The sequence below is a fragment of the Myotis yumanensis genome, unplaced genomic scaffold, assembly GCF_028538775.1.
Source record: "Myotis yumanensis isolate MYYU_CA2020_CCGP unplaced genomic scaffold, mMyoYum1.0.hap1 SCAF_4, whole genome shotgun sequence".
Lineage (NCBI taxonomy): Eukaryota > Metazoa > Chordata > Mammalia > Chiroptera > Vespertilionidae > Myotis > Myotis yumanensis.
In genome coordinates, this window is record NW_027223755.1 from 106,660,687 (window position 1) to 106,688,438 (window position 27,752).

Consider the following 27,752-nt stretch of genomic DNA (forward strand, 5'->3'; position numbering starts at 1 on the left):
CGTCTGGCGATGCAGTTTTCATGTCTCGAGTAGAAGTCTGTCTCCTGCTTGGAAGGGATGCAGCGGGCCTGTGACAGAAAAACCCCTGCACAAGCCAAAGCATTCATTACACTCAGGGTTTGATTCAGATGCTGCATGTCATTCTTAATTTTAACATCATGATCCACACTTACATCTCCTGTCCCTATAGCAGCCTGAAGGGTCACCCATATACTATATTTTAGGGACTCAAATCAATCCCTCTTCGGGGAGCTACTCTAGTCCTGGACAGGGCAATTGGCAACACCCATCCCAACGCAGACGTGTCTTCCCACATAGTTTGGCATATTCTTCTTTAAGGTCTGTTCATTTTCTCACCCTTCCCTGAGGCCTGTGGTCTCCAGGCTGTATGTGGCAGGGGGTGCCCTTAGAATCGGAGTGAGAACCCCAAGTCCGATTCCTTTCCTCTCATGCACATACGGGTGAAACGGTTTCAACAGATTTGGGGGCCCCAAAGCAGGGCCTGTAAGGTCTCAAAGGCGCGTTCACATTCCTTATCCCCGTCCAGGGTCTCCTCTGGCCCCTTCAGAGCCTCACACAGGGTCTCGCTATGAGTCCAAATGTGGCAGCACCCAGCCGTTCCCCCAAATCCTCTCACTGCCTCCTGGTCTTCAGGGCCTGCACCTGAATGCTAGTGTCCTATGGTCCCCTATTCAACTCCAGCTGCCAGGCCCAGGAGAAACCCCAGGAAGTAGGTGGCCTGCTTGCAGAATCTGAGCTTTGGGGGCTGAGACCTTGTAGCCACAGCTTGCTAGGTGCTTGGGGAGTCCATAATTTTGTCAGGCAGTGCTCACAGGTGGGCCCTGTGGCCAGCAGATCATCCACATATTGTAGCGAGACTCCCTTCTGAAACTGCAGCTTTTCCGGTCCTTGCTTAGCGTCTCCCCCAAAATGGTGGGGGAGCCCTTGAAACCCTGAGGAAGAACTGTCCAATTGTACTGAGTCGTCTTTTCTTTTAATTGTCTAAAGTTTTACATATGTCTCCTTTTTCCCCGCTTACACCCCCCCCCCCACAGCCATTCCCACCCGGGCAAGCCCCCACTGTACTGAGTCTTAGCCAGAGTCTCTGGGTCTTGCCATTCAAAGGCAAAAAGCGGCTACCAGCACGCAGAAGAGAACATCTCTGAGGTCCAGGACCAGTACCACTCACTGTCTCTAGGTCTCCCAGGAATTAGAGTGTGAGGCCTGGGCACAGTAGGATGTATATCCTGAGTGACTTCATTTATAGCCCTCAGGTCCTGGCAAGCAGGTATTCCCGTGTGGGGTTTCTTTACCGGCAATATAGGAGTGTTAGAGGGCTTGGTCGAATTAGACCAAATTTGAGGAATTTTTGAATCATGGCCTCCTTTTTCAAGGGATACTGCTTCTTGGTGGGGGTGGGAGGGAATCTTTGCCCGTGGTTTTAGTTTAATCCTGACTGGCAAAGCCCGTTGGCTCTTCCGGTTCCCCTTGAGCCCATACTGATGGCTGTACCTGGGCTCTATTTTAGTTGGGAATGGGTGTGGGGCGCGGGTACGGCGTTTTGGCCAGGTTTAAGCCTTGGACTAATGAAAGGACAGGGTCCTCTCATTGCCATGTGCAAGTCCCAGCTGGAGGACAGGGCCCTCCCAGCACAATCACAGCCAACGGCTGTGGTTGTGAGCTTGAACCTATGGTCCGAACACGTGGCCCCACGTGCCTTGTGCTAGAGGTCGGGTACATGTAGTTGAGTGAGGATGAAACGAGAATGCTGTAAACAACCTGATCATGCCCCTACTTTGCCTCGTGGCATCTGCTATAAAATAAAGACATGGCTTGTGGGCACCGGCGCTGTCTCCTCATCAGGAAGCAGCGTCCCACCGAGACCCAGCTTTCATTCTCTTGTCTGTCTTTCCTTAATCCTTTTACCCCCCCCACTCGGGATCACCCTTGGTAGTGCTGGGCTTACCTTGATCTTGTATAAGAAACTGCCAGGCATGTTCCCATGGACCCAGTAGGTGTAGCTGTTGTTCCTCTGGGAGGAAAGCGATCTGAGCCCGCAGCTTAGAGAGCTAGTCTCATCCCGGGAGAGGGATGGACATAGAAATGCATGAGTTAGCTGGGCCTCGCCAGTCACACACACTAATGGCTCCGAGGAGGGCCGCTGCCCCAGAGTTCCCGAGAGTCCCATCACCAGCTCTGTCTGGGACGAAGGTTTGGTTAAAGTGTTCGGGTGGTGGGACCGGCACCAGGTGTCAGACCAAACCTGGGTTCAGCAGCCTCGGTGCTTGGGTTCTGGTTAGGAAAGAATTCAGAGCCAAGCCCCAAACTGTGAGAGAGCATTTACCGGGTAAGTCACGGAGGTGGAAGAAGTCATTCCTAAGAAATGGGCTGAGGGAACAAGTTATGGAGGCAGAGGAAGGGCTCTGGGAGCTTGGGAGTGAGGAAGCTAATGGTACGGTGCCTGGGCGGGGAGGGGGAGGGGAGGGGAAGGCAGGGGTGTGCTCCCCGGAGGGAGAGCCCACGGGTCCTATTGTGTTTTAAGGGTGTGATTTAGGGGTGGTCCCTAAAGTCTCAATAAACCAGCGGTTCTCAACCTGTGGGTCTCGACCCCTTTGGGGGTCGAACGACCCTTTCACAGGGGTCACCTAAGACCATCGGAAAACACGTATATAATTACATATTGTTTTTGTGATTAATCACTACGCTTTAATTATGTTCAATTTGTAACAATGAAATTGGGAGTCACCACATGAGGAACTGTGGGCATTAAAGGGTCGCGGCGTTAGGAAGGTTGAGAACCACTGCAATAGTCTATCAGCAGCTCCCCAGGTGTGTCCTTTCAGGGTGTGGTCTCCTCCGATGGATGGGCTGGCCCGGGGCAGGGGGTCATTATTCAGTGCAGCTGGTCCTGACGTCAGTGTGGCTGCTTTTGTTGCTTATCTGGGCCTGGAGAGGAAATACAACTGGAGGCCTAGACGCCTTTAGGGAGGAAAAGTCAGGGTCCAAACCCTGAGGTCAGATAAGCTAGGGGAGGAACAGCCGCCCTGGGGCGAGGCCCGCCCTACAATTGGTTGGCAGGTGTCAGGTGCCTGGGCTTTCCACCCTGGTGACCTGTACCTGGCCCATCGTCCTTGCTCAGCTACTGTCTGTCTAACTGCCTACGACTAAACGGGTGTTGACCCAGTTGGTGGCCCCGGTCCCCCACTGCTGATGTCACCTGAGGCTCCTGAGCCTCTGGGCTCTGGTCATCTTCAGTCCACGGCCGAGCTGGCCTCCGTGTTTCACATGATCCCGGAAGCTCTTTGTCCTTTACTTTCCTCTCCCCGATTACCTTCTCTCTTGGGGCGCTTGTGCTCCAGTGCCCGCCTTTCAGGATGCACACTGACCAGGGGACGGGGGGCCTTCTTGTCCTTTCCTCCCTTTGGCCCCCTCTGCCTTTGGCTGTTGGCCGGCTCTACAAAGACGGTGGCTGTTTGTTGTTGTTGTTTTTTAACTTCCCTCCTGTTGTAAGCAATATCAGCCAATTGCCAGGGATTCATTCCAAGTGCCCCATCCACCGCCTACAATTTCGTTCTAATGTCTGGAAAACTCTGGCCAATAAAAAGTCCAATTTACCATGCAACTCGTTTTAGCCGCTCGAGAGTCTGTGCAGGGTATTCCCTGCTCCTGAAAAACACGTGTTTGAAAGGCAGAGTCCTCATCTGCCCTCTGCTGACCTGCCTGCAGGTTGAGACTCCTTAGCTTGGGAACCCCCCCGACCCCTCAACAGTGCATCTCTCACAATGTTCAAGCCAAGGCAGTCCCCCGTCAAGGGGTCCCAGTTGGGCTCGACTAGAGGACTAGCTTGGGCCGGGTCAACTGCATTTGGGTCCTCCTCATGGAGCCACTGTGCTTCCGCCCCAACTTTCCCAGACACTAACCTCTCTGTCCCCAGTTAGGAGGATTTAAAAATATATATTTTTATTGATTTCAGAGAGGGAGGGAGAGGAAGAGAGAGAGAGATAGAAACATCAATGATGAGATTCATTGATTGGCTGTCTCTTGCACGCCCCCTACTGGGGATCGAGTGCACAACTTGGGCATGTGCCCTTGATCAGAACTGAACCCTGGACCCTTCAGTTTGCAGGACGATGCTCTATCCACTGAGCCAAACCAGCCAGGGATAGGAGGATTTTTAAGGTGCCAGTTGGGCTTATGAGAGGTGAATATGGAAACAATCAAATCCGTGACCTTAGCAGGATCATCCTGGTAGGAGGGATTGGAATGTTCCCAATTTAGCAAATCCAGGGTGGAGAACGAGTATAGGCCCAATGATATCCTGCTGGGTGCCCATCTCAGTGGCTCCCGCCGGTATATGGCGGAGAGGGAACTGCCCTGCTAGGGAAGTAGCTCTATCCCTTCTGAATTCAGTTCCCAGCCTTGTTCTAGAGGGAGAGGGGTGACCATCTCAGGCTCATTTTCAGCGCCCAGTGGCCCAGGATAAGGAGGGAGCTCCCCAGATTCTGGAGCACTTGGAGGAGGCAGTCTCTTCCTCTTCCTGTCCCTCCCTCTCCTTCTCCTCCTGCTCTCTACCTTTTTTGTATTACAGGTACCACATCTTTTCTCTGAACCATCAACTCAGCTCCTTTCTTCTTTTCTTTTCAGTTAGAATTATGCAAAGACATAAAGGTTCAAACATGCGACACTCCCCCTATTTCCCCAACCTCTGATAAAACAACTCTAACTAATACAGTATAGTAGTTTAAAGACCCATTTAATGGCCACCTTTCCCCAGAATCTAGAGCATGTACTAGTATAGGCCAAGCGGTATTACACCATTTTCCTCTTTGTCCTTGGTGGATAAATGTAAATAGCCCAATCCCCCAAGATCTGTCCTAATGGAATATCTTTTTGGATGGAGCCACTAGCACCCATTCTTAAACTTAAGCAAGATTACAAGGCAGCCCTGGCTGGTTTGGCTGGGTGGGTAGAGCATTGGCCTGAGGACTGAAGGGTCCTGGGTTTGATTCCAGTCAAGGGCACATGCCGGGTTGCGGGCTCAATCCCCAGTGCGGGGCGTGCAGGAGGCATATAGTTCCTGTAAGACTGAGGTTTGGACATCTGAGGGGTTTGCATGTCACAGCCGTCACAGTGATCCCACTGGCAGTTCTGGTGGGTTTTGCCTTTAGCTTGAGGACCGAGACCTTTCGATACTGAGGTGGGACTGCAGCAGTGACATCCCCCAGGCGAGGCTGTGCTGAGCGGCCATGTTTGGCAGCTGGCGAGGCTTTACCTTATTTAGATCCACGCCTCTCCCCTGTTCCTGGGCTTCCGTTAGGTATTTAATAACATCCGTGGTCAGCTCACTAGCTCAGCGGGGCTGAGCTCCTTGCCACGTCTGCCTCATTTCTCCGCTGCCGAGCTGCTGCCACCTCAGAAAATGTCAAGGGGGTTAATTTCTGATATGGTAAATGACACCAAAGATTGATGAAAAAAATTAGTAACACAAGGAGAAACATGAGAAACAAGTTTGATTGGAAATATTCTAACACATTTTCTGAACAAGAATCAAAAATAAATAAATAGGGACATAGACGATATGAACATAAACATTTTTTACCTTGAAAGCAAATAGTATACCTCCTTTCAGGTTTCATGAACAGTGAACATTTTCAATAAATAGCCACAGAAAGTATTTTGGTAAATTTTGAAAAGTGGAAATTCTAGAAGTCAGTCTCTGATCAAAATGCAATTCAACTTACAATAATATAAAGCACACCACTTAGAAACTGAAACACACAAGTAGTATCTCAAATTACCCTTCAGACAATAAAAAAACTATATAAAAATAATAAAAAAAATAGGATATAGTCAAAGCTATCTGCAGAGGTAAAATTAACAGCAGCAAATGTTTTTAGTGTCAAAAATAAAAATGAGTTAAGCATGCAGGTTGAGATTTTGAAGAAGAGTGGAAAAATGCGCCCCCAAAGGGAGGAAGGAAATATTTGAAATAGAAACAGGAAAAACAAACACCGAGACGCCGAATGGCAGGAAAGGCGGACGCTCCAGCCCGCAGACAGCGGTGCGCAGCCCAGCTCCACGTGAACCTGGTCCCCTGGCTTGTGTCCTCGGTCCTCCCATCCTCACTGCTCGTTCTCTGCCTGGTGTTCTCGTCTACTCCGAGGCTTCAGCTCCCTTCAGCTCCTTTCTCTACGTCAGCCCCACAGCGATACACACTGTGCACCTATGGTGGCACTGCATGCGCTCTACGATAAATTCTTTCCGAGTGCAACTCCCTTTCTACCAGATTTGAGGTCTTCACGACAGGAACTATGTCCTGATCATCTCGTATCCTCAGAGCCTGGGCTGTGGCGGGTCCTTAACAAACATTTGCTGAATGAAAGAATGAGTTGGATGGGCTCGAGCACTGATTCTTGAGTTGCATTTGGTCCCTAGTTGCTTCTGTCTCTACTGCCCAGCCACTGCTCCCAAGCCACTGCCATGAGGCCTGACATGAATTATTCCAGCACTAAGAAGATTGTGAAGTATCTGCCTAATGAGATACTTATGCAACCAGTAATGATTGTGTTGGCAATAAAATACGAGAAAGTGGGACTTTGATTTTTTTCTTGTTCCTCTTTTCTTTTTTAAACATTAAAAAATATATATTTTTATTGATTTCAGAGAAGAAGGGAGAGGGAGAGAGAGATAGAAACATCAATGATGAGAGGGAATCACTGATCGGCTGCCTCCTGCACGCCCCCCGCTGGGGACCAACCCACAACCCAGGCATGTGCCCTTGATCAGATTTGAACTAAGGACCCTTCAGTCCGCAGGCTGACGCTCTATCCACTGAGCCAAACTGGCTAGAAATCATCTTTCAATGGCCATCAGAACAGTCTTTCTAAAATTCAAATCAGACCCTGTCACTCCTCTACACACAGTTGGAGCAATCAGGGAAGATCGCGGAGAAGGCAGCATTTGAACGGGGCGTAAAGGTAGAGAGGACTGTGGTCCCCCATAGTCAGGATTTGGCCTCACATTCCAGGATCCTTGTGATCTGGCCCCCACCGGCCTCTCTCCATTGCCAGCTACCACACGCCCAAGACCTTCAAACAGCGAACCCCCCCAGGGTTCCCAGTCTGGTTGCTCTCTCTTCTCACTACACACCCTCCCCTTACAGCATTTTATCCGGGTCCATGCATTCAACTCCTACATTTTCTTCTGGGCTGGACTTCTACCTCCAACTCTGGAACGTTATATCAAATTGTCTACGTGACTTAGATGTCAAAGCTCTCAAACTGAACTGTCCAAACAGAACCCGTCCCGCTGACCCCTTACCCTGCTTGTCTTCCCAGGGCAGTAACGCCCCCACCCCCGCCCCCCAGCCCCCAGCCATCCCTGACTCCTCCCTCTCTCACCACTCCACCGCTAAGTCCTGCCACTTCTACTGCCAAAATACCTTGAACATCCATCCATTTCTTCCATCCTATGTGTCACAGCCCTAGTGTGAGCCACATCTCCCACCGGGCTGCTCCAGAGCCCCTAATGGGTCTCCCTGCTTCTTGTCTGGGCCGCTACGATGCATCCTCACACAGCACTCAGGGTGGTCTTACATGCCAAGTGAATCATGCCACTCCATTGAAGTTGGGATAAAATCCAGGGGCTCCCACTGGCCAAATCTGGGACAATTTGGGCACCAAAATAATTAACGTTAATAGCTATAAAATCCTTGGAAAATAATAGAAATCCAACATCGATATATACGAATGTCCAGTGGAAGCAGTGGTGGAGTTGAAGTCATCATTTTGTAACTGTCATGACAAAGACTGATATGATTCAGACAAGAATCATCAATAGATGTTAAATCTCATCTACCTGCTAATCTATGGAATAGGATATCTGCGTGGTTGTAACATATCTCCCTGTTGCTTATTAGTCACAAGGGGAAGCTAGTAACTAACCATGGATGGGAGAAATCAGACAAAACTCACCAGGGAAGAGCAGATGGACATTATGTGCCTCTCGTGTGGCACTGAGGACACAATAACACTTGTGCAGACTCCCAGCGAGGAATGCACAACCATCTATAATAATAAAAGCTTCATATGCTGACTAGACGGGGGGCTGAGCCCCTTCCATGAATTTCGTGCATCGGGCCTCTAGTATCTAATAATGAAGAAACAGTAAACAAACCCAAAGTGAGGAACATTCTACTAAAGGGGAATGGTGCATTCTTCCATAATGTCAACGCCATAAAAGACAGAGGCTAATTATTTCAGATTAAAGGAGACTAAAAAGCCCTAGCCAGTTTGCTCAGTGGATAGAGCATCTGCCTGTGGACTAAAGGGTCCCAGGTTCGATTCCGGCCAAGGCCACATGCCTGGGTTGCAGACACTATTACCCCCCCGCCCCCCCGCCGCCCCCCAGTAGAGGGGATGCAGGAAGCAGCCAATCAATGGTTCTCTGTCATCATTAATGTTTTTCTCTCTCTCTCTTCCTTTCTGAAATCAATTAAAAAAAGAAAAAAGAAAAAGAGACTAAAAAGAAATGGCATTTAATGCAGCACATCCTTCTAGACTGGGTCCTAGACTAGAGAAAATGCTCTGTAAACGATATTGTTGAGACAATCGACAAAATGGGTGCTAAATCAGGTACGGTATTGCATCAATGTTAAACTTAATGAAGTGGTAACTGTACGGTACTGTGGTAGGAAATACACATGGTAAGTGGGGATAAGAGAACATGATGTATGTGACTGACTCTCAAATAGTTCACAATAAAAGTCACATGTATATACTATATAGAGAGAGCAAGTAATTTTAATAATTACGGTGAATCCTTGGTATTATTCACTGTTTGGTAGCTTTGAAATTATTTCCAAATTAAAAGTTAAACCAAAAAACCCAGGTTCCTTACCGTGGCCCACAGGCACCTGCCACCACCCCAGCCAGCCTGCCAGTGGGACTCTCTTCTGCCAGCTCCGGGCTCAGGGCTGTGGGAACTGTCACGTCCTCAAAATGGCCTTTGACCCCCTGCCTAACAGAGACCTATTCTCCCATCCACCTAAGCTCTTCCTTCATGATACTCAGCCCTGGGGTAAGAGCCGCATTTGGAAGGATTGCTTAAAGGCTGTTTCTCTAGTAGCTGGAGAGCTCCCTGAAGCCAGGGGGCTTGTGAGTTTCCCTCAGGGATGTGTCCTCCGCTCTGTCCGGGACCTGGTATGCTGCCAGGCACTTAGCAGACCGCTAATTAAATGGTGATTCCACCTTCCAAGGTCACCCACAAACTGCCGGCAGGTCTCAGGGAACACGCCGGATAGATAGTCCGCCTCTAACCCCAAGAACTGATGCCAGAGGCTTCATCTCCTAAGCTGCGTGGATTCCCCACCACTACAACCAGCGTTTGGAATGGAGAGGCCGGGGCGAGGAGCAGGGGCCAGCGGGAGGGGATGATGTTGGGGGAGCCTGGAGTGAGGGGATGTGGGGAGGTAGTTGGCTGGGTCAGGCTGGTGCTCAGAGGGACAGCCTGGGTTAGAATGAGAGACGACCAGTAGCTGCAGCTGCCGCATAAAGAAGCCCCCTCACAGGTCCGTGCAAAGAAAGAGAAGAGAGTCCAAGGATGGGGCCCAGAAGACTTGGACTTAAGGGCTCAGCGGAGAAAAACATCCTTGGAAGCAAAGAAACAGGGTCCAGGAAAAGCACGGCGATATCAGGAGAGAGAGAGAGTGGTCCCAGAAAGCAAGAGAGGAGGCCACGTGGGTGCTAAACCCCTCCCATCTGTGTTTCCTTCTCCCCGTTCAAGCTCCGCATCGGCTCCTGGTGAGCTGACGCAGCCCGGTAGAGGGCTAAGAGCTTAGACTCTACCTGAATCCTGACTCCACAACATAGAGGCTGATGACCGTGGCGATGGGCTTACCTCCCGGACGCCAAGCCCTCGCCTGAGAAACGGCGGGGTCCTGCTAGTCTTCACTGTCCCGGCCGCTGTCAGGATTGCACGCGGTGTCTGGGAAGCCCTGTGGTCCACGTGTGGCCTAGTCTTGGGATGAATGAGGCACTGGTCCCGGCAAATGGGATTGTTTCCCAAGTTCAGCCAATAATAGGGCTTCGGACCATAGTCAGTCTCCTCACCACCTTCCATTACGGGTTCCCTTCCTCTGTTCAATCCCCATTAAACAAACCTTTCGCCGGCAGGCTCTGTTGAACATGGTTCTTTCTCCAAAGCCTGCTCCCGAAAATTGTTTTCCCCATCCTCCAGGTGTGCCCCAAGGCAGACGATCCGGAGTTTGCCCATGTGATTGCAACTGAGCCCTGTTTATTAGGTAACCACGGCGACGCCTCCTCCCCAGCACAGTCACCCTCTCTGAATCTGAGCAAGCATTCTCAGGCCGCTTCCCTGGGGGCTACAGTAATGTCTGCCAGTAGCTTCTGGCCGTCCGTTTCTGAAGGGGAGGGAAGTGTGTGGATAGCGTTTCACAGCGTAGAGAGCATTTTCACAACATAACCTCCCTTCCATTCTCACAACCGCCCTTGCGGTAGACACAGCAGGTAATAGCGACGCTGTCCCACATTTATCAAGCACTTACAATGTACTGTGCCCTGAGCTTAGAATTTTCATATGAGATCTCATTTAAGCTCACCTAAACCCCACGAAATGGGATCAGCCAGTTTTCCCATTTTACAGAAGAGAAAAATGAGGCTCTGAGTGGTTAGACCTGGCCCCAAATCAAAGAGGTGGTAAGTAATGGATTCGAACCTCAGACTGTCTGACTCCAGAGCTGTACCTTTAACCTTCTCTGCTGTTGACTCACAAAGCAAGTGTATTATTTCCCAAGCACCGTTCTGTCCATGTCTCACACCAGGCGATGGCAGGACTGGGACCCATAACCGGCTCCTCTGGCTCTGAGCCCCCGAAACCACGAAGCTTGGCAATTATTTCGGTAGCAGACTCGCCTTGCCGATTCTGCTCAGACCAGAATAGTATTTATATGCAGGAAGTCCTTCCTGACATTTTCCGGACAGTTTATGTTTTTCTGAATCCCAAGATCAATCAGTCAGGAAATTGGGAAAATAGGAAAAAGTATTATGATTTTCCTGTGAGAATTAATGCCTAAAAATAAACATCGAGGTATTCCTGGTTTGAAGGAATCTGTTAACATGAAGTAGAAGCAAGAGGAGAAACACTAGCCCACGGAGTCCAAGGTTAAGGTAGACGATTCTGGAACTTGGGACAGGAGCAGATTGGAGAAAAGTGGTGACAGTCTAATGAGTCTCTTTTGTACTGTTGTGTATTTGTGGCCCTGTCTGCTGTTAACAGTGAGTCATTTAAAAAATATATATATTTTTGTTGATTTCAGAGAGGAAGGAGAGGGAAAGAGAGATAGAAACATCGACAGGAGAAAATCATTGACCAGCTGCCTCCTGCACACCTCCACTGGGGATCCAGCCCGCAACCCAGGCACGTGCCCTGACCGGGAATTGAACCGTGACCTGCGGGTTCATAGGTCGATGCTCAACCACTGAGCCACGCCAGCTGCGCAACAGTGAGTCATTCTCACGAATAAATATTAATCCGTTTACATGCATAGGGTATCATATGCAAATCCTATGACTGATCTTCCAAGAAATAGCAAGTTTTGGAAACAAGTCCTTAAATTGGCAATTTCAGCTCATGATTGGGTGTAGTACAGATAATCTTGTTGAAGATTTAAACATTTTGCTGTTTTAATGCTACCCAATAATGTTCTCTGGTATTTTCTGGTTTTAGAATATTTGCTATACCCTATAGTTCTTTGCAACTACTACTAAATGTGGATTTCTTATTTATAAAAAGTGTATAAACTTATGAAAATACAGGATAAGATAATTTCAGGAATTCTCAAGAGTTCCAATCTTTTCATTACCAAATCTTGAAGATCAATATCTGTTGAGATGTTGGAAGCCTTAGCGCAGATGAACTTCTCAAGCAAGCCACCAGGAAGGCAACTGTGGCGAGGCCGTCCGCCTTGGCCTCCAGGGAGGCTCCACACAGGAGCTGGTCCCAGCAGGACTTCCTTGGCCAACGTCCCTCTAAAGGCAGAGGACTGGGAAGAGGTCACGGCAAGGTTTCATGGACTGGGCCTGAAACTTCTATGGCATCTCAAGTTGCATCTCGATCATTGGTGCAAATGTTAACTTTCATTCCAGGAAGTACCTGCTCACTTTTCTATAGCCTGGGCTGGTGTGGCATACAGCCTGGGCTGGTGTGGCTCAGTTGGTTGAGCATCCACCCACGTGCCAAGATGTCCCAGGTTGGATTCCTGGTCGGGGCACATGCCCCGGTTGTGGGCTTCATCCCCAGTAGGGAGCATGCAGGAGGCAGCCGATCATTGCTTCTCTCTCCCTCTCCCCTCCTCTCTCTCTAAAAAGTCAGTAAAAACATCTTTAAAAAGTTTTGTATGATTGCTACAAGAACAATGGATGTTCCATAAACGGATGTTCCATAAACGGATGCCTGTCAGACCTGCACCCGGAGGCTGCGGGGTCGGGGCAGGCCTGGGTGTGAAGGCAGCTGGTCCTGCCGGCACTGGCGGAGTGGCTTCAGGCAGGTCCCTTCACTCTGAGACTCAGTTCCTCCGTCTGTAAAGTGCTGATGGCGAGGACACCAGTGTCACAGGGATGTCGTGAGGGTGAAAGGATCATTCCCACAGGTCGCCAAGCCCGCACAGTAAGCCCTGGTATGACAGGCCCAGCGGTGGCGCGGGCAACAGGAAGGGTGAGAGCCCTTGCGATCACTCAGGGGACCATCTGCTGGGCCTTCTCCAGTGGGGACGCTCCTGCCCCTGAAGCCTCCGGGCCTCTGGCTCAGGCTGGGGTCCCGCGACGCCAGGAGGCCTGGCAGGCGCCCTGGCGAAAGGCCTCTTGCCCGCGTGGATTTGCAGGGGCCTGGCGAGGTTGGCACCGAGTGGGAGCTCTTGCTGCTCTTCCTCTGGCGATGGAGGTAACCCCGCTCGCAAGCCTAGCGCCATGGACCTTCGGGGAGCTGTGTGCTAGGGGCTGGGGCGGGGTGCAGGGCGGGAGCCTCTGCGTGATGCAGCTGCAGCCCCGAGGCTTGGGGGGAGGCGGGAGGCCCGTGGAGCCGGGGTGCAGGCGCTGCCTCTGCCCCGGATGGGGAAGGTGCTGGGCCCTCCGCTTACACCTGAGAACCTGGGCCGAGAAGGTGGGCCTGCGGCCCAGCGTCCACCCCGCACTCCATCCGGCCTGGCCAGGGCCGCTGGCTGTGAGGGGTCCTCAGGCGCTGGATGTGTCCGAGTTGTGCTCGAAGCTCTCCCCACATTTGGGGTGCTGGCGGCCCGCTCACTGTGCAAGGGCAGGTGGTGAGCAAGATAGGAGCTGTGACCTTAGGTCCGGGCAGGCCAGGCCGACGGCCCCCATGTTCCCACGGTGTCTCCCCAGGAAACCCTCCACCCTCAGGGCTCGGGTGGTGGCTCCATCTCAGGGTGGCCGAGGGAAGCCTGCGGGCCTAGCCTTGCCTGGGGAGCCAGCTCACCTTCCCTTCCCCTGGGGGGTAGTCCGGGATGCCCTCGGGGCCTTGCTGCCTCCCCGGGGAGCTCTGGGGTCCGGTGGCAACGCGGACAGGGGCCGGGTGTTTGCACTGAGGCCCCTCCTGGGAAGGAGCCTGCGGAGAGGCTCTGTCTTCCGGCCTTTCTCCTGCAGGGCTCTCCTCCTCACTCGCACTCCCGGGTCCTGCGGGGAGAGGAAGCTGCAGTGCTTTCTCTCCTCGCCTCCCGAGGCCAGCTGGGAGACCCTGCCTGGGAGTCCGAAACGGGCCACCTGCTGGGAAGTCTGCAGGGGACAGAGCTCTGCATGTCTGACAGCAGCGGAGGCGAGGCGGGTCTTGCGGGAGCCCAGTTTCTGAAATCTGACAGGTGTCATCCCAGAACCAGCTCAAACTGGTCCTATCCTGTTTCTAACAAGGTACGGAGCAGCTTTTCAGAGAGGACAGACTAAACTTGCCAGTCATGCAGCTCAAGCCGGCCCAGAGAGAGACTTGGACCTCCAATTACACCCAGAACAGAAGTCCCCCCGGAACCAAGGGGCCAGGACATAACAACTTAAACGCTAGAACGCTTCCGGAAGCAGGGTCCGCTGCCCAGGAAGATGGGTGCTGCTGAAGCCCCGCCCCCATCTGACCCCAAATGATCAAATACAAACGCCCTGAGCTTCCCCACCCAGCCTGCTCCCCTCACCCCCTAACACTCCCCTGACCCCGGGGTGAGGGAGCCAGACCTGAGCCTGGCCTCCTGTCTCCTTGCAGGTTGACTTACAACAAAAGCTTTTTCTTTTCTCAAAAACCGGTGCCATAGTATCGGCTCCTCTGTGCACCAGGCAGTGGGCCCGGCTTAAAATGCTGGTGACTGCAGAGGGGTTTGGGTCTGCCCTTGTGAGTGCTGCCCGAGGCGCTGCAGCCGCTGGTAGGGCAGGGCCTTGAAACTGACCCTGCGGCTGCCTGACCCATGGCCCCGAGGCTCAGCCGCTGGGTTCCTACTTCTCCGCGGCAGCGCCCCAGGCACCACGCGCACTTTTGAGAAAAGAAACAGCCTGGGGGTCAGACATCTTTCACGTGCACACGCGCCTGAATTGTCCAAGGAAATCTCTCGAGGGTTGTGGGCGAGCCCCACCCCCAGAGACCTGGGCTAGAGTTCCCAGGAGTGGGACGGGGTGGGGGGATGGGGGTGGGGGGGCTTGCGTCCCACCCGGGGAGACCATCTGAGGAAAATTACAGCTGCCGAGGTCCTGAAAGGGCAGGTTTGCGTCTGAAACATCGGGTGCAAGTCCAGAGTCATGGATTTCTGTCTAGAAGAGGACTCAGTGTACCCTCCAGCAAGTCCGCTGGCCTTGTGCGGTGTGAGCTGTCTTTTAAATCAAATGCTCTGCAATTTGCTACTCGTGAGCAAGCCCTGAGGGAGTTGCTGCAGCAGTTGGCAGGCCTGGCTCAGGGTCACTGTTCATTTCATCTTGACCGAACACTTGCCTGATACTGACCAGAGGTCAGCTCTCCCCACCCCGAGCCGATAAAAGGTGCTTGGAGCTGGCAAGGACAAGTCCCGGTTGTCAGTTCACCCTGTGGAGGGATCACACTAGGGTCTGAAGCACTGTAGCAAGTCCAGGCGCTGGAGCCCATGGTAGGACTTCCCGGTCCAGGTGTGAGTGTGCTTGCTCCTCCCACAACCACATCAAAATTACAGACCAACTACAGGACCACCGCCCTTGAGAACCACCTGAAGACCGGCTGCACAAAAGTCCATAGACGAAAAGTACACGGAAAAAGCCACGTGAAGACTGGTAGGAGGGCAGGGATGAGGAACGGGCACGCCCCCCACCCCTGTAGGTGGGTGAAGAATTGGAAGGGATATCCCAGCGGCAGAGGTACCCCCCGAGGAGTGAGGGGTCCCAGTCACACCTGGGCTCCTCAGTCTGGGGCTTCAGAGCCAGGAAGAGCAGTCCCCATAACTTCTGGCTGTGAAAATTAGTAGGGCTTGTAGCTTAGTGAGATGGAGGCCTGCTGAAGCCCCAGTTGTCCTCTTAAAGGGCCTGCACATGGATTTACTCACTGATGGACTCGCTCGCTTTGTGCTCCAGTACTGGGGCGGCAGCTTGAAAAGCACCAGGGATAGCCCCTAGCTGGTGTGGCTCAGTGGATAGAGCGTGCCTGCGGACTGAAGGGTCCCAGGTTCGATTCCGGTCAAGGGCACATGCCCGGGTTGTGGGCTCGATCCCCAGTAGGGGGGGGGGGGGGGGCGTGCAGGAGCCAGCCAATCAATGATTCTCTCTCATCATTGATGTTTCTATCTCTCTCTCCCTCTCCTTTCCTCTCTGAAATCAACAAAAATATATTAAAAAAGAAAAGAAAAGAAAAGAAAAGCACCAGGGCTATACAGGGAGGAACTGAGTGGTCTGGCTCTGCAGTGAGGGCTACAGGGGCAGCGTCTTCCCAGTTCTGTTCCTTTGTGGAGCCACACACACAGTCCGCAGGCACAGGTGGCTGCCAATCTGAATCTCCATCTGTCCATTCGCTCCACCCCAATGATTCCCTGAGACCCTGCCCCACCCAACTTCCCGGCCTACCCAAGATGCTTCCAGGAGCTTTTCCATGCAAGCAACCTGTCTTGACTGCTGCTGCAGACTTTCCTAAAATGTCTTACAGGTTCACAAACCCCAAACAATCAGCATCTGGCCTCAGGTGCCCTGTACACCTTGTGAGCCGCCCAAAGCTCGGCACAATGGCCGCTGCCCTCAGTTTACAGCTTAGTCTCTCCCGGGCACCACCAAGCCCAGTGCAAACAGCAACCAACTGCAGGTCACGTTGTAGCTTATACCACGAGGCCTCGGCTCAGGTGCAGGCAGCAGCTGACCTTGGCCTGAAACAAAGCCCTTCCCCAGAGGCCCCCCAAATCCACACACGAGTGGCCAGCTTCAGACCACACTCAAGTACCACCCAACCACCCTCACAAATGACGCACCCAAAAGGTGGTCTTGCAAGGCACCCAGGCCCTGCTGAAGTGAATCCTTTATTAGCTGGTGTGGCTCAGTGGATAGAATGTTGGCTTGCGGACCAAAGGGTCCTGGGTTCGATTCCGGTCAAGGGCACGTACCTTGGTTGCAGGCTTCTCGGGCCCCGGCCCTGGTCAGAGGCAACCAATAGATGTGTTTCTCTCACATTGATGTTTCTCTCTGTCTTCCCCTCTCTCCCACTCTCCCTAAAAGTCAATGGAAAAATATCCTCCGGTGAGGATTAACAACAACAACAACAACAACAAACACACAACCGTGAATCCACTCTGGCCAATGTTGGTCAATGGTTAGAGCGTCGACCAGCACACCAAAGGATCTTGGGCTCAATTCCAGTCAAGGGCACGTACCTCAGTTGCAGGCTCCCCCCTGGCCTGGGCCCTGGTCAGAGCATGTGCAGGAGGCAACCAATCGATGTGTTTCTCTCACATCGATGTTTCTCTATGTCTTTGCCTCTCTCTTCCACTCTCTATATAATAAAAGGCTAATATGCAAATTGTCCCCTTGGTAGTTCAACTGCTCTCTATGACGTGAGCTGACCCACAACGGAGGTATGAGCCCTTAACCCAGAATCCAACCCATGACCCTTCGGTGCGAGGGCCGACGCTCTAACCACTGAGACACCGACCAGGGCAAAGTGCTTTTTACTTCCTGCTCACCAGGCCCCTTATGTTGTCATATAGTGGCCAGTGTGATACTGGGTGGAATGTTAGATGCCAGCTGAGAGGAAACCGTTCTGGTGGCCCCAGCGCATTGGTGGGAAGGAAAAGCCAGCTCGACTGCTGTGTGAGCAGCAGGGGAAGGTGCCAAATCTGGGGCAACAGCTGCGGCTGGAACCAGCACCGGGCTGAGCTCAGGAAGGTCCACAGTCCTTCTCCCCTGACTTCTGCACAGGTATTCCAACCCCTTGTTCATAATTATTTGTGTTAAACTTTCCCCTTTCAGCTTCTCTCTCCTCAGATTGGACCTTGACTGGTGTCATCATTGGTGCGGGTAGTCCCAGGAGATAGGCGCTGGAGGAAGGGATTTGTGCAGTTGATCTGGTCTCACCCTTGGGCTTGAGCACAGCCCGAGCTCCTCGCCGATGGGAAATGAGTTGCTAACGCTCCACAGCGGGCAGTGGCGTCACAGCTAGTCGAGCTGCGGGTTAAATAGATATGTGAGCCCTGGCCCAGTGGCTCACCTGGTTGGAGCGTCATCCCATACACCAAAAGGTTGTGGGTTTGATTTCCAATCAGGACATATACCAAGGTTGCAGTTCTATCCCCAGTAAGGGTGCATAAGGAAAGCAACTGATCGATATTTCTCTCTCACATCGATGTTTCTCCATTTCTCTCTCTCTAAAAAAATAAATAAATAAAATAATAATAATAATAATAAAAACATATGCTCAGGCGAGGGTCAAAACAATTTTAAAAATGATGTGTGACTAGGTCTCACCACTCCTGCTTTTTTTTCAGTTCTTTGAAGGCAGCACGCGTCTGTGCTTCTCCCAGGACTGTGTGTTTTTTACTGGTTTGCTGCTTTGCAGGGAGGAGGAAGTTCTAGGGGCCGGCACTGAGCCCTGCCCGCCGCATTGGCCCCCAATCTATGCGTCAGAGAGCAGAGTGGATTCTGCCACGATGCCAGTTTTCAACTTACTGCCTCTCAGCTCCAGTCACCCTCCAGTATCTGCTGAGATAACTGAACTGCTAGTATTCACGCATTTCTCCCTGCGCTGAGCATGAGGTTGGGCTCTGTCGGTAGAGGGCGCTGAAGGGACACGGAAAGAGGAAGGGGTGCTCGTTCAGGTTCTGGTCTTAAAGATTTTTTTTTCTTTTTCTTGCTGCAGTTTTGCAAGGGCACGTGTATGTGGGCACATCCAGCGGTCCTCTGCCTTAGCTGTGTGTCCAGAGTAAGGAGGCCTTCGGGGAGCTCACAGTCCCAGCTTGCGACCACCTTGCCGCATCCTCCTACCCGCAGGTGAACACCGCAGACTCCAGAACACAGGCTGCCATTGCAATGAGTAGCCTCCTGGGGGCGCTAGGACTTTGCACACTTGCCCACCTGTCTTGCCTCCCATGCAGCGTCCTCCAGCCCTGATCTCCTGCGGAACAAGCCTCCTCCAGCACCCGACTTTGGCAGCAGCCTGGTTTTCTCCGTCGCTGTGCTCTTACAGAGGACGCTTTCTCTCACGTTGACAGTGCTTTGGTTCCTGCACCGGCGCGGCTTCCTCTGCCCGGGGCTCTCGCGGAGCACGCATGCTCTAGCGCAGTGGTTCTCAGCCTCGGCTGCACATTAGAATCTCCTGGGAACCTTTTTTTAAAATCCTGATTTCTGGGCCTCATCCTCCGGAAATTCTGTTTCTTTGTTACTAATGTTGTGGCCGAACCCCATAACAAAGAAACAGAATTTCCAGAAGGTGAGGTCCAGAAATCAGGATTTTACAAAGAGTCCCAGGTGATTCTAATGTGCAGCCGAGGTTGAGAACCACTGCTCTAGCGCTTGCCTCCTGAAGGAGCGGAAGGGAAGCTCCTAATTCTTTGCAGTTACCCGAGACAGAAGATGAGGCCTGATGGGCCGAATGGGGGTTCCCCCTTTGGCTCCAAAAGATAACATTTCGATCTCCCATGAGGATCCCCAGGCCACTCTGAATATAGAAGGAAGAAACTAGAATTTCTGCTCGATACTGCAGCCACGCACTGTGTTCCTTCCGCCCGGAAGGGCCCCACTCCAAGAGGGAATATGCTATTAAAGGGGTGTCAAGAAAGCCAGACACAAAGAAATGCTTTGAGCCTCCGACGTGTGAAAAAGGATCAAAACAGCTGCCACCCTCTTTCCTCTATGTACCTGAGCGTCCGGTTCCCCTCTTAGGAAGGGACCTAAGTAAATTGGGGGCTGCGATATATTTAAATAAAGAAAAAGTTGATTCCCAAGGATAAAGGAATAAATGCCATGGCCATTCTCCACCAGGCCCCGAAAGGCCAGGAACCTGCACCCACAGAAATTCTTGACCAGGTTAACCCGGCTGTTTAGGCACAAGGAAAGTACGACTTCTTCAGAAGGACAAAGTGCGACTCAAGCAAGCAGGCCACTGGCCCCGGGGCTAGACGATACCCCTTGAAACCTGAGGCTGGCGTCCATCCTAGAAGCACTTCTCAAACGGGGCAGCCTTGTCGCCACCTGGAGCACTCCCGTCCTTGCCACGGAGAGCCTGGGGAAGGGGCAATGCAGACTGTACAAGATTTAATGGCCGTGGATGAAGCGGCACAGGGTGCACACACTGCTGTCCTAACCTCCACCCTGCTGGCCAGTCTCCCGGGACCTAGCAAATAGCACACAATTCTAGAATGAAAGGATGCTTTCTGTTATACTCCCTTGGATCATGACTCCCAGAAGATTTTTGTCTTTGAATGAGAAGATCCTGACACCCATCAGAAATCCCAGTATCGCTGGGCTGTTTTACTGCAAATTTTCAAAAAATCTCCAACCCTTTTTGGGGAATCCCATGCAAAAGACTTGAGGGACCTCCAACTTGGAAATGGGGCTGTTCTACAATATGTAGATGACATTCTAATTGCCAGCCCTGATAAAGAACTTCCAACAGAAATACTCTTCTGACCCTAAACCATCTAGCAAAAAAGAGATACCAAGTACCCCAGAAAGAGGCCCAGATATTCAAACCAGAAGTTAGGTTCCTGGGCCTTCTTATTTCCCGTGACCGAGAAGCCTATGTGCGGAGTGCAGTAACAGCCAGTCCAGCTCTGCCAGGGAACCAGGCTGCGGAATGACAGGCTTCTATTGGACCTGGATCCCTGTATAACAGACCTTTTGAACACTTTTGAAAATCCAATATGGAGTCACTGTCAGCTGTGACAGTTATGTCAGTCAAATGCTATGTCAAGACTCAGGAATGCCCTTAGGAAAGGCCAAGAAGCCCCAAACCATAAATCTGGACACCCCGATAAGGACTCTGTCTGGACACTGATTTGAGTGGGGCCCCTGCCCACTGTGGGCTATAAAACTCAGAGCTCCAATTATTCGATGCTTGAGCTTGGCTATACCATGGGTCAGGCTCAGAGCCCTGCTGACAGGGGGAAGGGCATGCAACAAGAACAGACCATAGCCTGGCCGGTGTGGCTCAGTGGTTGAGGGTTGACCTACGGACCAGGAGGTCATGGTTCCATTCCCGGTCAGGGCACATGCCCAGTAGGGTCATGCAGGAGGCAGCTGATCAATGATTCTCTCTCTCCCTCTCCCTTCCTCTCTGAAATCAATAAAAATATATTTTTTAATATTTTTAAAAGAATAGGACCACAGTTGTTTGGTTATTCACCTTATAGTTAGTAAGAGGAGAGGTTTTCTTACAGGCCCTGGGGAACTGGCGGATGTGTTGCAAGGAGAAAAATGGCTGTAAAAAGATAACAGATGCCCCTGAGCCTGGATGGGTCCATTACTCAGAAAAGAAAATACATGTTGAGAACAAACCAAGGACAGGACATGCTTTGATTTGGTTGCTGTGCCCAGACCCTGACCCCCTCCAGGAGTTTGCTTCAGGAATGCTGACCATTCTCCAGTCCCAGGAACAGGCGGAGCTGTTCTGAACATCACAGAAAATTAACTACCTTGTTATCAGACTTCAAGATCCTGGAAGGAGACAAACAGACCACGGACCTGCAGCCCTTAGCCTGCCCCTTCCCCTGCATGCAGCCTTTCTTCTTAACCACATGCCATCTGTCGGCTAGTAGAGGAGGTGAGAGCAGAATTTCCAGGATGACCTGCTGCTCTCTCCATCCTGCCAGCGTTACTGGACTAAACGCTCAGGTATGACTCATGCCTGTCTCTGTTTAATTTGGCTCACGTAGTGACAAGTGGCCCAGACCCATTTCGTGTCCAGTGTCACTGCCAGATTTCCAATCCACCCCGAAGGGTGGACCACTGGGCGCTTGAGACCAACGCCCGCCTCTCCAGCTGCGGACGCTGCCAGTGACTGGGACTTCACCCCGACACTCGCGCTGCTTGCTTCTTTCACATAAGCTGCCTTCTCTGCGTGTAACCTGCGTGTAACCCTACTGGCTGGTTGGGGAGGGCTCCCTAACAAACCTGTGGGAAGACACAAGGGTGTGAGCGACTCCTTTGCGGGATGCTCCCCGGCTGGACAACCCTCATGTGGGTTTTATAGCCAAGATAAATGGAAAGGAGCAGAGAGTGCCCCCTTGGGGTGGGGCAAAGAGTGGCAGGATGCTTTTTAAAAACGTAAGGTGAGCCCTGGCCAGTTTGGCTCCGTTGGCTGAGGGTCATCCGTGCACCTAGAGGTCACGGGTTCAATTCCAGAGCAGGGCAAATGCCAGGGTTGCAGGCTCGATCCCCAGTGGGGGGCGTGCAGGAGGCAGCCAGTCGATGTTTCTCTCTCCCTTCTTGTCTCTAAAATCAATAAAAACATTTTTTTTTAAAGTGAGGCAAAACTACAAGAAGCTCCTGCCCTGGCTTATCTGATTTGAAGGAGCCTTTTCAATTGTCTGTGTCTGAGACTCAAGGAATTGCCCTAGGAATCCTAACTCAAATGCTGAGCCTGTAAGACTTGTGATGGACTATTTTCTAAACAACTTGACCCTGGCACAAGGGTGGCGGCCCTGCCTGAGGGTAGTGGCTGCAACTTGCATGTTAATATTTGAAGCAGAAAGATTAACAATGAGACAGCAGCTGACTATATCGACCTCCCACCAGGCAGTCACCATCCTTGAAACCAAGGGAAATAACTGGCTAACAAAATAATTCAATGCCAGGCCATGTTGTTGGATAATCCTAATATCACTATAAAAAGTTGTCACACCCTCAAACCTGCCACTCGATTGCCAACCTCCTCAGGGTTCGAGATCATAACAGCATTGAAATAATTGAGCAAGTGTATACTGGCAGGAAAGACCTTAAGAGTGAGCCGTTAGCCAACTCAGAAGAAAGATCGTTTACTGACGGGAGTAGCTTTATATTATCCAATTAGGAAAGGAGCCCAGTGGAGTTAGGAGGGCAGGGACTGCAGTGGTGTCCTCGTTTGACACCACTGAAGCAGGAGCTCCTCCCGTGGGACTTCTTCTCAAAAAGCTGAACTCACAGCTGACCTGAGCCTGGGATTAGGCGAAAACAAAACCCTGACTGTGTATACGGATCCTAAACATGCATGCCCTCTATTCCAAGCCCATGGGACTATTTGGCAGGAATGGGGATTGCTGACCGCTGGAAATAAGGAGATAAAATGTGGACCCTCGATCCTAAGCTTATTAGAGACCATCGCAAAACCTAAGGAAATTGCAGCGGCACACAGCAGGGGCTGCTAGAGAGAATACTCAGAGGCGGTAAAAAGGAATAGCCTTGCGGATGCCACAGCAGAAAGAGCAGCTCTGAACAAAACGGTCACGTGGCTGGCCCTCCTTCCCAGCCTGACTAAATCAACCCACTCCTTATACAGCAAAAATGGCCTCAAAATTGCCCAGGAAAGGGGCTTTAAGGAGACTCCTGTGTCTAAGGGGTGGGTGATAAATGAACATAAAAAAGATATTGTTCCTCACCCTGGTCGGTTTTGCTCAGTGGTTAGAGCGTCGGACTGAGGACCAAAGGGTCTCGGGTTTGATTCCTGGTTAAGGGCATGTACCTGGGTTGCAGGTTTGCTCCCTGGCCCCATTCGGGTGCACACAGGAGGCAACTGGTTGACGTGACTCTCTCACATCGATGTTTCTCTCTCTCTCTCCCCCTTGCCCTCCCTCCCTTCCATTCTCTGAAAAATCAATGGAAAAATATCCTCAAGTGAGAATTTAAAAAAAATCCTCTCTATATAAAAGCCTAAGCGACCTTTATGCACTGATGCGCACTGACCAATGCAAGAGCTGCCCCCTGGTGGTCAGTGCGCTCCCACAGCCAACCAACCTCCCGCAGTCCTTCCCCTTCCCCCCTCAGCCAGCCCCAATTGGCCCTGATCCCAGGCCAGGCTGAAGGACCCCACCTGTGCACGAATTCATGCACCAGGCCCCTAGAGAGAGAGAGAGAGAGAGAGAGCGCGCGCGTGTGTGTGTGCGTGTGAGTGTGTGTGTGAGTGTGTGCGTGCGTGTGTGCGTGTGTGTGTGCGTGTGCGTGTGCATGTGTGTGTGTGTGTAGTTCCTCAAGGGCTAGGTTGGAAAAGAGTAAAAGAAGCTCAGGATTCCACACGTTATGAAAAGTAAACATCGTATGAATGGTTAGTTGGGGTAGAGAAGAATCATGAGAAGAATCCTCATAGACTCATGCAGACACTAGACCTCCAGTCCCACTTTCCAGGCAGGCAGGCCAGGCCCGGAATGTTCCTGGTGAAGACTGGCAGGTAGGCTACAGTGATGCCCTCTGCTCCTGGATGATCCAAATACGCATTCGCGGGAGTAGGTGACTTTACTGAAGCGTCCCGCGCAGAACCGGAAGGAGCAGTGAAGTGTAAAGGCACGGCTTGAGGACATGCCTAACCCTGGACTCCCCACGGCCTTTCAAAGTGACGATGGGCCAGCTTTCCCAGCGGCTGTAATGATGGGAGTCGCGTAGGCTCTCCAAGTTAGCTGGGCCTTACAGTTTCCGTGGAGACCACAGTTCTCAGGAAAAACAGAACGATGGAATCGATGCTCATAAAGAACCTGGCCAACCTGTGCCAGGAAACCCATGGCTTAGGTGACAACCAACTGCCCTGGCCCGGCTCAGGGCAGACCTAAAGGGATGCTTCAATCAGTCTTTTGAATTAAGGTAAGGCAGACCCTTTCTGTACTCCTCCCAAATTTTAGAATGCCCAGACCCATTTATAGAACAGGCTGTTAAACATATCCAATTAGGAAACGTAACGGAAAATGTAAATAAATATGCTAATCTGATTTTACCCACACCAGATACCAAACTACACCCATTCCATCCAGGGAACCGGGTATATTTAAAAACCTGGAATCAGGATCCCTGCAAGATCAACTGAACCTAATATGGACAGATCCGCATTTGGTGTTATTCACAACTCATTCTTTTCACCAAGACAAATCTTCCTGGTTACGTTCCTCTCGAGGGAAGCCATCCATACCCCTAGTGAGAACACGGACCCAGAGCCACAGCACTCCTGCGAGCCAGGCTGACCTCAAGCTGCTCTTCAAAAGAAAAGTGATGTTCAGTAGTACATTCCTATTCTCAGGAATCCCAGAACCTAGGGGACTCCAAGACTTTCATAGATTAGGAAGCCAGAGAATTTCACTCCTCTAATTTAAAGACATACTCTGTCCATGTTAAGCTGAAAGCAATTACAGAAATATGACCCTGGTCTCTATTCCCTCAAGAATGAGGACTGAGCTCTGGCCAGAGAGCTCAGCATTGTCCCCATACACCAAGGTTGTGGGGGTCAAGGCACATATAGGAACCAACCAATTAATGCATAACTAGTGAAGCAACAAGCCTCTCTCTCTCTCTCTTTCTCTCTCTCTCTCTCTCTCTCCCCTTCACACACACACACACACACACACACACACATCAACAAAAAAATATTTTATTTTTTTTAAATATATTTTATTGATTTTTTACACAGAGGGAGAGGGATAGAGAGTTAGAAACATCGACGAGAGAGAAACATTGATCAGCTGCCTCCTGCACACCGCCTAGTGGGGATGTGCCCACAACCAAGGTACATGCCCTTGACCAGAATCGAACCTGGGACCCTTGAGTCTGCAGGCTGACGCTCTATCCATTGAGCCAAACCAGTTAGGGCAATAAAAAAAAGATTTTAAAAAGAATAACAACTGAAGAATCTCAAGGGGTCATCTACACTAATAAAAGAGAAACATGGTAATTGGTGTACGACCGCTACCCTTCTCATTGGCTAATCAGCGTATCCTTATGCAAATTAACTGTCAGCCAAGATGGCGGCCGACAGCCATGCACTGAAGTGAGCAGGGAGGCTTGCTTCCTCCAGGAACTGCAGACTCCAACGTTCCCCGCCTCACTTGCCGGCCTCTCAACTGCAACTCTAAGCAACTATTACTATGTTGCAAATAAGAAGCTAAACAAAACCGGTTTTCAGTCAGCCCCGGACCGCAACATTGTATCCATGTTTTCAGCAGCGAGGCCTCAGAGCTAAAGCTGGCCCAGAATAAAAAAGAAAAAAAAAGAAAACAAGGAGCAGTTGGAAGCTTTTAGTCACCTGCCAGCCGGAAAACAGCCCTCAGCCCCTCGGCCAGCCTGGCCAGGCACCCCAGTGGGGACCCCCACCCTGATCCAGGACACCCTTCAGGGCAAACCAGCCGGCCCCCACCCGTGCACCAGGCCTCTATCCTATATAGTAAAAGGGTAATATGCCTCCTGGCACTGGGATCAGCAGAGCAACGAGGCTCCCGGCACCGGGATCAGAGTGACAGGGGGCAGCGCCCAAACCCCCTGATCGCCCTGTGGCTCTGTGTGTGACAGGGGACGGGGCCACAACTGCCCTATCTGCCCTGCTCTGTGCCTGATAGGGGGGAGCTCCCCAATCCCCCGATTGCCCTGCGGCTCTGTGTTTGACAGGGTGCAGCGCACCAACCTCCTGATCAGCCCTGCTCTGTGTGTGACAGGGTAGAGCCATAACCTCTCCATCAGCCCTGCCCTGAGTGTGACAGTGGCGGTGCCCCAACCCCCTGATCGGCCCTGCTCTGTGGGTAATAGAGGGTGGCACCCCAACCCCCCTCCACGGGCCTTGCTCTGTGTGTGACATGGTAGAGCCATAACCTCCCCATTGGCCCTGCCCTGAGCGTGACAGGGTGCAGCACCCCAACCCCCTGATCTGCCCTGCTCTGTGTGTGACAGGAGGCGGTGCCCCAGCTCCCCTATCGGCCCTACTCTGTGAGTGACAGGGGGCAGCGCCCCAACCTCCCCATCGACCCTGCCTTGAGTGTAACAGGGGGCGGTGCCCCAACCCCCCAATCAGTCTACCCTGAAAGTGACTGAGGGTGGCATTGCAACCTCCCGATCCGCCCTGCTCTGTGCATGACGGGGCGGCGCCCCAACTCCCCAATCGGCCCTGCTCTGAGCCTCACCAGGGGCTGCACTTAGGGATTGGGCCTGCCCTCTGCCACCTGGGAGCAGGCCTAAGCCAGCAGGTCATTATCTCCCGAGGGGTCCCAGACTGTGAGAGGGCACAGGCCGGGCTGGGGGACCCCCACCCCAGTGCACAAATTTTTGTGCACCGTGCCTCTAGTTGTTAGATAATAGGACAAGGGTCTCAAGGTCTTACTAAATGCTATTCTTACTACACCTTAAAATGTAGCTGCAACCAGATGAGCTTGACACAAAAGCCCGAACCCAACAGATGCAAAGAAGAAATCCACGTGTAATTAACCAAACCCAGAAAAGTTTGGCTAACTCCAAGGAGAAATCAACATGCAATTAATCAAATAGTCTCTATGTGCAATGGCTAAGCTTCCCTCTGAGGAGGCAGAGCTTTGGATGTGAATCCCATTTCTTTTACTCACTGCACGTAAATAAAACTACCTAATGACGACCTCGTCTCATTCTTGAATAGACACCCAGGCGGCAAACCCCGTGGTAACTGTGTTGCTTCACACCGCAGAAGGCACTTTGCAGGTGTGATTAAGTTAAAGACCTCGAGATGGGAAATTACCCTGGGTTGTCCAGCAGTCCGTGCAATCACCGGAGTCTGTGAAATTAGAGAACCTTTCCTGGTTATGGTCAGAGGGAGATGTGGCTGTGGAAGGCTGGTCAGAAAGATAGACGCTGCTGCTCTGAGTTTAGGGGCCAGGGAGCAGAGCCAAGGAATGTGGAGCCTCTGGAAGCTGGGAAGACAAGGAAATGGGCGCCCCCTAGAGCCTCAGAAGACACAGCCTCGTCCACACCTCAATTTTAGCTAAATGAGACCCCTGTCCAACTTTGGCCTATAAAATTGTAAGATAATAAATCTGTGTTGTTGTAAGCCACTAAATCGGTGGTGATTTCGTTACAATAGAATACTAATGCAACAAAAAAAGATTGTAAACATTTGCCCTATGACCTCTGCTTCAAATTCTTTCTCTTCTCAGTTTCACTTTTAAACTAATCTATAGTCTCGTCACTGGAAGAGAATAATTGGAATGAGAACTAAGCTTGAAGATAAGGAACCAAAGTTGTAGTTCAGATTTGTACCAACTTGCTATGTGACTCAGAGCCTATTGCATTCCCTCTCTGAGCTTGTAACTAATTATTTTAATTGACAGTTTAATTGAACAAAAT

The 27,752-nt window shown here is 51.5% G+C and overlaps 1 protein-coding gene across 1 annotated transcript in view; it reads right to left on the bottom strand.

Moving 5' to 3' along the window:
- Positions 1-13,502: 13,502 nt before the first annotated feature.
- The window catches only part of BCL7C (BAF chromatin remodeling complex subunit BCL7C), a 34,766-nt gene continuing 20,516 nt past the window's right edge, over positions 13,503-27,752 (bottom strand). The window contains exon 6 of the mRNA XM_070413593.1: positions 13,503-13,703. Coding sequence (XP_070269694.1) covers positions 13,503-13,703 — 201 coding nt within the window. The remainder of the gene's footprint in view (positions 13,704-27,752) is intronic.